Raw genomic sequence first — 10,757 nt, forward strand, 5'->3', positions numbered from 1 at the left:
TGTGGAAAATATTTACATTTTGAAATACCACATAAAAATAATTTTTATAATAATGGGATAAAATCCTATTAAACATTTTTTAAGATTTAAAAGGCTTATAAATATTTGTGCATATTATTTAAGTAAAAAATAGTATATTAAGACAGAAGGGGAAAAATATCAAGTAAGGAAAAGCTAAGCTGATGAAAAGCTTATTTTCAGCATTACTACACAATGCTACATACCAACTGAGTACCCCTAAAAAAAATCCTTTTGTTCACAAATTAGCCCTGAATTTTCTAGTTGTAATCTTAAAAAAAGCAAGTTTTAAGACTAAGGGATAAGCTTGGGAGGTCCAAAAGCTGGATGATCTCCAGCATTTATAACCGCTCATTCTAGTCACACATTAAGTGTAACTCCCTAACCACAGAAAAATTATTCTTATAGTTTGTTTCACTGTTTCCTCTTTGTTTTGTGAGATTTCTTGACCACTCAAAAAGAGTGCCAGCTTGATCTGAACATTTCTGTATTCTGTGAGATTCTGACTGCCCTTCAACCAATCCCCAGAGTACTTACCTCCCCACCTGAGTCAGGGGACCAGAGGCCTCTCTCTTCCAAACCTGCTCTTGAACTCTTTTGTGTCTGGACAGGTGCAGGTGGCAACTTATCTAACTCTGTGGTGCTTTTGCCTTTGTCCTGATTCCTTTGCTTCTTATATATAGTTTTCTTCTCTAGGAAAAGGTTCCTGTTTTCTAGTGTTTTGCTCTCTTTAAGTTCCTCAGTCTTTCTCAGTTTCTTTCTTTTTCTCTTTGCTTTGACATCTGCATCCTCATCAGCACTCAGAAAGCCATCTGGCTGTTTATCAAAAACATCTTGAACTGCATCTTGCCCTGCTTTATCTTTTACGCTTTTAATCTTCTGTTTCTCTTCTCTGTTGTCCGAATGTAAATCTTCATTGTCATCTTCTTGAAAAGAGGAGTCATTAAGTATACTTGATTCAGCTTCCAACTGAGATTCAACACATTTCTCTTTTTTTGTTTTTCTGTTTTCTTTGGAATCTTCTCTTAATTTATTCTTTAAATCTCTTATTTCACCCTTTTTAACTTTCTTTAATTCCTTAGTTTCTTTTGTATCCTCTTTTTTGGGCTTTTTGGATTCCTTTAATTCTTCTTTGGCTTCTGAAATTCTTTTCTTTGTCCTTAAATCAAAAACTAAACTTTCAGAAGAGCTCTCCAGGTCTGGTTTGGATTTATCTTTTAGTTTCCCAGTCTTTGCTTTTTTCTTTTTCATATCATCTGGGCTTTTCTCTTCTCTATGCCTTAATTTTTTCTTTTTCTTCTTTGGAGAAGTATCTTCTTTTGTCTCACTTTGCTGATCACTATCAGAATTTGCCTCAAATATGTCATTATTTAAGGACAGTCTCTACAAAATATAAAAAAGACTTAATAGTCATTAACATAGCAATTTAAAGGTTTTGAAAAGTAGTACTAATGAAATCTGGTAGAAATGTTTTTATTTTCAAGCAGTTTCTCAACTTCTTATAATTATTTATCTAAATTGAAGTTGTATATTACTTATGTCTCTGATTTAGCAAATAGGTCTTGGTGATGACAGTGAGTCTCATTTTAAAAAAGCGGATAAACACAGTGACAAAAAAATGTTAGTGTCGCTGAAGGTCCCAAACTAAAGCAGAAATGAACAATAAAAGCCTTATGTATGGTGTATTTTATATGATTTGAAGTTCAAATTTTCCAAAAACACCAAGAAAGTAATTTGTACAGACTTTCTTGCCTGCCAAAAAAGTAGTTACCACTCCAAATGCAAGGTTTTTAAAGACTAGATCCTAGATATCCTTAAAGGTGCTATTGTATTTCACAGTTAGTTATACATGGAATGGGCAAGACTGCACACAAATCTTACTTTCCCAATTGATTTGATTTGTGTTATAACCTGAAATACCTCCTGTGTAAAATATATTTTTTAATGCTAACAACAACAAAAAAACCAAAACCAAACCCAAACAAACAAAAAAACCCACACCTTAGAAGTATTTATAATAGGGAGCCTGGGTGGCTCAGTTGGTTAAGTGCCTGGCTTTGGCTCAGGTCATGATCCCAGGGTCCTGGGATCAAGTCCCACGTCGGGCTCCCTGCTCAGCGGGGAGCCTGCTTCTCCCTCTGCCTCTCTCTCTCTTTCTCTTATGAATAAATAAATAAAATCTTAAAAAAAAAGACCAACTTAAAAAAAAAATTTATAATAGACACAAAAACACTATGCAAAGTATTTTCAGTTCCCATTTCCCCAAAGTCTTTTCTTCTAAGTGACATGGGGGTGGAAAGGGAGGGAAGATAGGGACATTTTAAAAACGTTTTCCCGGGAGCCTGGGTGGCTCAGTTGGTTAAGCGTCTGCCTTTGGTTCAGGTCATGATCCCAGAGTCCTGGGATGAGTCCCACATCGGGCCCCCTGCTCAGTGGGTATTCTGCTTCTCCCTCTCCCTCTACACAAAATAAATAAAATCTTTAAAAAATGTAATTAAAAAAAACCCATTTTTCCTATAGTGTCTAAGAAATGAACATCACTGAGGTTAACAAGATAGTGAGAGTATGGTGGAACTGGCCTAACTTTTTGAATCTCCCTGAACTGCTTTATAAAAAGAGCTATGGGGTGCCTGGTTGGCTCAGTTGGTAGAGCATGTGACTCTTGATCTTAAGGTCGTAAGTTCAAGCCCCATGTGTAGAGTTTACTAAAAAAATTAAATAATAAATAAATAAATAAAAAGACAAAGCTAGTAGGATAGCAAAACAAAACCCCCACAGACAATATCTACAACAAAATTAAATAGCATAGTATCCCAGTGAACCCCAAAATATAGGTATGGGGACAAACTACTAAGAGCTATGAGACTGTTATGAATACCTACACAGGAGAAAGCAAATGAGAGAAATCACTACAAAGACTGACAGGTCAACCTGAGAAGAGTAGAAGGAAGGGGAGAACCTGTACATGTACAGGGTGACTGCAGGTTGTCTGTGGACATGTGAAGGGCTGGCCCGGGCCAGGTCCTGTGAACTCTCAAAAGTAACTGCCAATGGTCTCTCTCTTCCAGGATTTCCATGACAAAGCCCAAAATGAGGAGAAACTGCTAAGATTAGATTCTAAATAAAGTAGGACAGGAAAAATAGAAACAAAGAAAAGAGAAGATTCAGATATTAGGGGGAGGGGGGCAGAAGGTGAGGCAGGGTAAAACCAAAGCCAGAAAAAAAAATCTCATTAAGTCTAAGGCCATATTTTTTAACCCTTCATAAAAATAATAAACTGCTCAGGAGCCATTAAGCTAAAAAAAAAAATTATCTTATTCTCTTCTTTTGCCTTCCAAAACATCAGAAAAAGTAATTTCATATCAATATAAACAGCAGAAAATTAGGGTAAAATATTTTACTAAGTTGTTACAAGAAAAAACAGACCAAGGAATAGAGTACTCTAAAACAACAAAAGCATACCAGAAAGACACGCCTACAAAACAGTAGAGAAAATAAACAAAAATTTTGAGGCATCACACAAAAAGACCAAGTCACTTAGAAGAGAAAGAAATTCAGATTCATCTTTAGAGTAGTGCTTTATGCCAGACAACAACAGAATAACACATTAAGATATTCAACAAAAGAAAATGTGAGCCAAGAATTTATATTCAGTCAAACTGGCTTTCAATATGAAGACTGCCAACAACTATTATGAAATACAAGAACTCTAGGAATATTTTTCTCATGAGCCCTTCTACTATAGAGGTGGTTCTAAAACCTTAGCATGCATCAGAATGCTGGAGGGCTTATCAAAACACAGGCATAGGGTGCCTTCGTGGCTCAGTTAAGCGTCCAACTATTGATTTTGGCTCAGGCCATGATCTCAGGATCATGGGATTGAGCCCTGTGTTGGGCTCTGTGCTCTCCCTCCCTCTGCTCTCCCAATCTCTAAAATAAATAAAATAAAATCTTAAAAAAAAAAAAAAAACACAAAAAAACCTACAACCAAGAAACCCCAAAAACACAGGCAGCTGGTTGCTCTATCCAACGATGTGCAGCCCAGAGACTGCATTTCTAACACATTCCCAGATGAAGATAACTGATACTTCTGGCCTGGAGTCCACACTTTGAGAACCACGATACTAAAGAATGAGCTTCAGATAACCAATAATGACTGGATAGACATCAAAATAAAGACAGGCAGAAACTATTAAATAGATACCTGCTTTTAGAATTAAGACTGAATGATGGCTATAAGAGAGTACAGTATGTAACAGTCACTAATACTCTTGATAATAGAGCAGCTATCAAAATAATGGGGAGAGAATGGTTAGAAAATACTAAACAATACATAGTATTCTTGCTGATTGCCTTATAGTTCTAAACTGAGAGTAAAGGGACAGTACTTCAAATCGGATATGGAGGGAAAGGGAACGCAGCAAGAAGATAGGTACTAATTAACAACCAAAAGAATCTGTTTATCAAATCGAAAACATAACCACCGAAAAGAAAAAAATCAATCCAAAGAACTTTTGAATGCTAAACATCCTCAGTGAATATGCTTACTAGGGACAAAAAGAACTGCAAATAAATTTGTTGGAGTTTTACAATAGGATGGGTGTAGTAAATCTGAAACTAACTTCTCATTTTTGTAGGACTGAGTAAATGAGTATATATAACATTGGTGGGAACCAGAGTTCTCACACTAGGAAAAGGGAAACAGACTATGGCCAGGTAGAATGAGTGGAAACCCTGAGGTCATGGACTGAAATTACAGATACCAGTATGAATTTATGACATATATTTTTTCCTTTAGCTCTGGCTACTTAAAGGGCCTAGAAATAATCATACCCCAGTAGTAATAAGTACATATTGTTTTTTTTTTAAGATCTTATTCATTTATTTGACAGAGACACAGCGAGAACAGGAACACAAGCAGGGGGAGTGGGAGAGGGAGAAGCAGGTTTACTGCTGAGCAGGGAGCCTGATGCGGGGCTCGATCCCAGGACCCTAGGATCATGACCTGAGCCGAAGGCAGACGCTTAACCGACTGAGCCACCCAGGCGCCCCTACATCTTGGATTTTAATCCTATCCTCCTTTACAAAGAATCAGGATTCCTTGGAGAAATGGCTAATACCAGGGACGGAGTAGGAAAGTACATGGTAACACTGAACACCTTGTCAGAAGAAATGATGTGCTCACAACAGAAGGGGAAACATCAAAAGGACACAAGAGCTGCCTTGAAGGGGCTCCTACTAGCCAAATTTGGAACCATTTTAGCATCAACATGAATAACAGCAGCAATGGATGACTGATGAATAAAACGATTCCAGGAGTGTGTACTGATACTAAAAAAAATTTCGGGGAGGGAGGAGCTGTTCTTTATAAAATACAAACAAAAAATATACAATAACAGAATTAGAAAAATCAGTATTTGTAACCACCACAGGAATAACTAATTGAGGCAAGAAGCATCAAGGTATTTTAAAACCATGGGGTGAGAGGCTGTTGCGGAACAAGAGATTCTCAGTCTCAAATGTTACTTATCATTAGGTTATTTACTATCATGTTATTATTTTATTTATTTATTTTTAAAGATTTTTATTTATTTGAGAGAGAGACAGAATGAGAGAGAGAGAGCATGAGAGGGGGGAGGGTCAGAGGGAGAAGCAGACTCCCCACTGAGCAGGGAGCCTGATGCAGAACTCGATCCTGGGACTCCAGAATCATGACCTGAGCCGAAGGCAGTCGCTTAACCAACTGAGCCACCCAGGCTCCCTCATGTTATTATTTTAAAAGGAAAAAGGTACCTTTAAAAAGAGAGGGAAAAAAACGGGCCTCACTTTATCATAAAATTATAATTTAACACCAGCAATAAATGGGATAATTGACATATCATACATCTCTTGCCATCATGTAATTACCTATATAATACATTTGTCAGAATGTTCACACTGAATCTAATCACCAGGAAAGAAACCATCTAATTCCAACTTAGGAAAAAAACCACTATTTGTGATTTAACACTAATTATCATTCATCTAGTTCCAATGTGAAGGACTTTCTATGAAACAACTGGTCTGGATTCCTTTTTTTTTTTTAGATTTTATTTCTTTATCAGAGAGAGAGCACAAGCAGGGGGAGTGACAGGCAGAGGAAGAAGCAGACTCCCCACTGAACAGGGAGCCTGATGCAGGACTCGATCCCAGGACCCCAGGATCACGACCTGAGCCGAAGGCAGACGCTTAACTGACTCAGCCACCCAGGCACCCTGAACTGGTCTGGATTCTTAAAGATTCACATCATGAAAGACGAAAAAAGGAAAACAGGCTATGGAACTGTTCTAGATGAAACAAAACCAGAAGACATGAAATTAAATGCACTGCACGAAAGAAAGCAACAAAGGACATCCCAAGACAAATGGGGAAATCCATATGAATGTAGCTTCATCTTAGCTGTATATTAGGTTAACAGTATTGCTGAGGTACTGCTTAAAGTTCCCTGAGTGTAACAATGCAGGAGAATGTCTTTGTTGTTATGAAATACGAAATACGCACTGAGGACTTCAAGTCTGCAACCTGCTCTCAAGTGCTTCAGTTGTCATTCTCTCAACCAAAAGCTACCCTTTTGCTTCAAGCAATTTCTGTGAAAGAGTACTTAATGACTCTACTATTTCAATTTTCCCTCCATCCTAAAGAGTTTACAACTGACTTCCTTCATCTTAAAAATCATTTTGCCTTATTTCACATAGCATAATTCTCTCCAGTTCCATCCATGTCAATGCAAATGGTAGAAGTGAAATAAGTCAAGTAAAGAAAGACAACTATCATTTGGTTTCACTCATCTGTGGAATATAAGGAATAGCGCAGAGGACCATAGGGGAAGGGAGGGAAATCTGAATGGGAAGAAATCAGAGAGGGAGACAAACCATGAGACTCTGGACTCTGAGAAACAAACTGAAGGTTACGGGGGGGGGGGGGGTGAGGAGATGGGGTAGGTGGGTTATGGGTATTAAGGAGGGCACGTGTTGTGATGAGCACTGGGTGTTACACACAACTAATGAGTCGTTGAACACTATATCAAAAATTAATGATGATTCATTAATATGTTGGCTGACTGAACATAAGACTGGTTGGTGTTGACCTCCTCATTTCCAAACGATATAGACTGCTTTTATTTAAATTGTTCCCACTGGTAAAAGGGAAAAGGGTGCAGAGTGGGGTACGGGGGCAAATAGGAAGAACAAATTTCATCTTGGTAGGTGTATGACTACTGCAAAAAAAATTTCAAACAAGAATTACAAAACTCTGAATTATTTTTTCAGAATACTTAACAATCATATTATTACTTGGAACACGGTAATAAACACTATCTTGTACTCTCCACAAATCACCCAATCTACATTTCTAGCCCATATCTTTCTTTTCAACTCAGACCAATATTTCCAATGAACTGGACATCTTCACTTGGATGACAAACCAGTAACTAAAATCTAAAGTGTTCAAAACTGTATCTGTTCCCTAAGTAACACCGTCATTTGTCTGGGTCCCCAAATGAGTAACTTTAGTCATTTCTGACTCTGCTTTTCCCTAGATCAGATCAGTCACTAAATCCTGTGGAATGTGGAATCAGTTCTCCAAACTATGCTACCTTAATTCAGTCTTCACCTCTCCCTGCCAGCAGTGTCTCCCCATTTCAGAACCATGACCACGGTGTCTCCAGAACTCCTGCTAATAAACACAGAGGGATGAATGACAGAATTAGAAAATCACTATTTTCTACCCTCTAATGAGAAAATGGTTCTAGGCAATGATCAATGGCTCCTAAAACCTACACATGAAAAGTTGGGAGTTTTCTAATGAAGGATCAGACTGAAAACACCTAATTTCAATGACTGTATTAATCCCACTGTAAGGGAGTCAACTAAACATCATGTGCTTTCTGATGTGCAGGAGGTGAACACCACTTACAACTATCCTTGCAAAATAAATAAATAAATAAATAAACCTGAATGTAAATATAATCATGCCTCCATATCTGGCTACCAGTTTACAGAAATATGGGACTAGAGGAACGCGTTAAATACCACCATGCACTCAGCCAAACCCAGCACATAGGAAATTCTGCAGAAGATGATGTGGTTTCTTCATCAAATAAACATGGGGAATAAAAAGCTTAGAGTAAGATTATCAATGATACATGATGTGTAGACCTTTTTCAAATCTCAAATTTGCTTGAAAATATTCTAGCAAATAGGGGTACCTGGGTGACTCAGTTGGTTAAGCATCCGACTGTTGATTTCAGCTCAGGTCATGATCTCGGGGTCATGGGCTCGAGCCCCACATCGGATTCCACACTTGTCTTGGAGCTTGCTTGGGATTCTCTCTCTCCCTCTAGTCCTCCCCCCAACCTCCTCCTCTCTCTAAAAAAAAAAAAAAAAAAAAAAAAATTTAAAAAAATCCTAGTGAATACAAAGCGAGAGGGAGAGCAGTGGACAGAAAAAGGAAGAATGGCCAAGTATTGGTAATAACGGACACTGGTGATGAATGAACTCTCATGACACTGACCTTCCCAGTTTTGTATGTTCAAATTTTCCTTAATAAAATTCTTCAAAAATAAGAGTCTGGACCATATCAGACACTATATTTATTAAAAATGCTATCCCTAAATAAAAGAAAAAACCCAAAAAGGTATAAATAGTAAAATGTCGATGAAGCAGTGCAGTAGAGGTTCACTATCATATATTAGCCATTGAAGCTCAAGGCAGACCAGTGGTTCCCTTATTGTCGATTATCTGTCCATTAAAAACAAAGGGCTAGACCATATCACACATAAATAGCACCTCAATTTTTTTTAGTTTAAAATACTCAATTTTTTTTAGTTTTGGTCAAAAAAAGATAAAAAGGGAACCGAATGTTAAATGCTGAGAAGTATTTTAATGAACAAATACCATTTCTATATCATGTATATTTTCTGATTAATAGCATTAACAACCATTTTTGGGGATTATTTATTTATTTTTAAAAAATATTTATTTATTTTAGAGAGAAAAAGAAAACACAAGCAGAAGGGGCAGAGGGAGAGAGAATCTCAAGCAGACTCCTCACTGTGTGCAGAGCCCAACACAGGGCTTGATCTCACGACCCTGAAATCACGACCTGAGCTGAAACCAAGAGTCAGACACCTAACTGACTGTGCCATCCAGGTGCCCTTTTTGGGATTATTTAAGAAACCATTTCTAATTTCTGTGATGCTTACTAAGTCCTAAGCAAGCAATGCTCCTAGATTTAAATAGAAAAAGTGACAAATCAAATATTCTTACAGATACTACTGTGGTGAAACCCCTCCATAAGACAAAAATTTTGGTGACTGGGATATATCACAGTTTTCAAAGACAACACATATTTGTTGCTTGCATGAACACGGATGATGAGATGAACAAAGCAATTTTCTCCTACAGACTATTTCTATATCTACAGTGAAAAGAATCACAAAAGCGTATGAATGGCAAAACTATTTTGCTAAAGGGGAAAAAGATCAGTGACCAGTTGTATTTTTGCCATATTCCTATCCACTGACCTTACCTTAAAGAGTCACAGCAATATACTGGAATACTTAACAGATGAGAGAATTCATGAGAAAGCTGACCTGATATAGGAAATAGAAGTTTCAGTCTTTAAAATCTAAATTTTGAATTTTTGAATTTCAGATTCAAAATGTGCCTAGAATTTCAAATTTTTTAAAAAGATTTTATTTATTTGAGAGAGTGAGAGAGAGAGAGAGATCATGAGCGGGGGGGGGGGGGGGGGGGGGGGAGGGAGAAGCAGACTCCCAACTGAGCAGGGAGCCTGACATGGCACTCAATTCCAGGACCCTAGGATCATGACCTGAGCTGAAGACAGACCCTTAACCAACTGAGCCACCCAGGCGCCCCTAGAATTTTAAATTATTTATAAAATAGTACGGAGAGCTTAGAAAACAAAAAGTGAAGAAGTACCTTTCTTTTTTTTTTTTTTAACACTATTTTTAAGTAATCTTTACACCCAACGTAGGGCTCATACTCACAACCCCAAGATCAAGCGTTGCATACTCTACTGACTGAGCCAGCTAGGCACCCCTCAGGTGGAGAAATATCTTTCTAAAATTAGGACAGGATTCATAAGCTTAAGAATACACCTTAAACACACCAGTCTATCAGCAATCATTCTCATTCAGACCATTATCAATAATTTTAAATCAAGAAAAAGAGCTGCAAGTAGGGTTTAACCAGAGGCTTGGTAAAGTAAAAGAGACAATAAAGCTAGTATTCTGCAGGAAAATAAGAAATACACTTAAGGAAGAATTCAATCAAAAAGTCTAAATTTTTTGAGTAATAAGAACCTATCACTTAGTAAAACAGATGTATTTGTGTTTGTGAGAGTGTTTTTAGGGAAAGAAATAGGGAAGGAAAGAATAGGCACCCATTCCAGAAAAGTGAAGTGTAAGTATAGCAAAAGAATTTGAGGAAAAAAGTCTCTACTTTAATGTGAACTCATTTTGTAAAGGGTTTCCTCTACAAAAAATTTAAAAGTAACGAGGATTTTGCTTAGAAATTTTTTTTTTTTTTTTAAAGATTTTATTTATTTATTTGAGAGAGAGAGAATGAGAGAGAGCACATGAGAGTGGGGAGGGTCAGAGGGAGAAGCAGACTCCCTGCTCAGTGGGGAGCCTGCTTCTCCCTCTCCCACTCCCCCTGCTTGTGTTCCCTCTCTCGCTG

At 37.5% G+C, this 10,757-nt stretch overlaps 1 protein-coding gene across 2 annotated transcripts in view; it reads right to left on the bottom strand.

The window, feature by feature from the left end:
• Positions 1–10,757, bottom strand: part of MPHOSPH8 (M-phase phosphoprotein 8) — a 54,161-nt gene that overhangs the window by 25,872 nt on the left and 17,532 nt on the right. For both annotated transcript variants that reach the window (XM_032403405.1, XM_032403406.1), the window contains exon 3: positions 556–1,401. In XM_032403405.1, the coding sequence (XP_032259296.1) occupies positions 556–1,401 (846 nt within the window). The remainder of the gene's footprint in view (positions 1–555; positions 1,402–10,757) is intronic.

Source organism: Phoca vitulina, unplaced genomic scaffold (genome assembly GCF_004348235.1).
Source record: "Phoca vitulina isolate PV1807 unplaced genomic scaffold, GSC_HSeal_1.0 scaffold5, whole genome shotgun sequence".
NCBI classification, from domain to species: domain Eukaryota; kingdom Metazoa; phylum Chordata; class Mammalia; order Carnivora; family Phocidae; genus Phoca; species Phoca vitulina.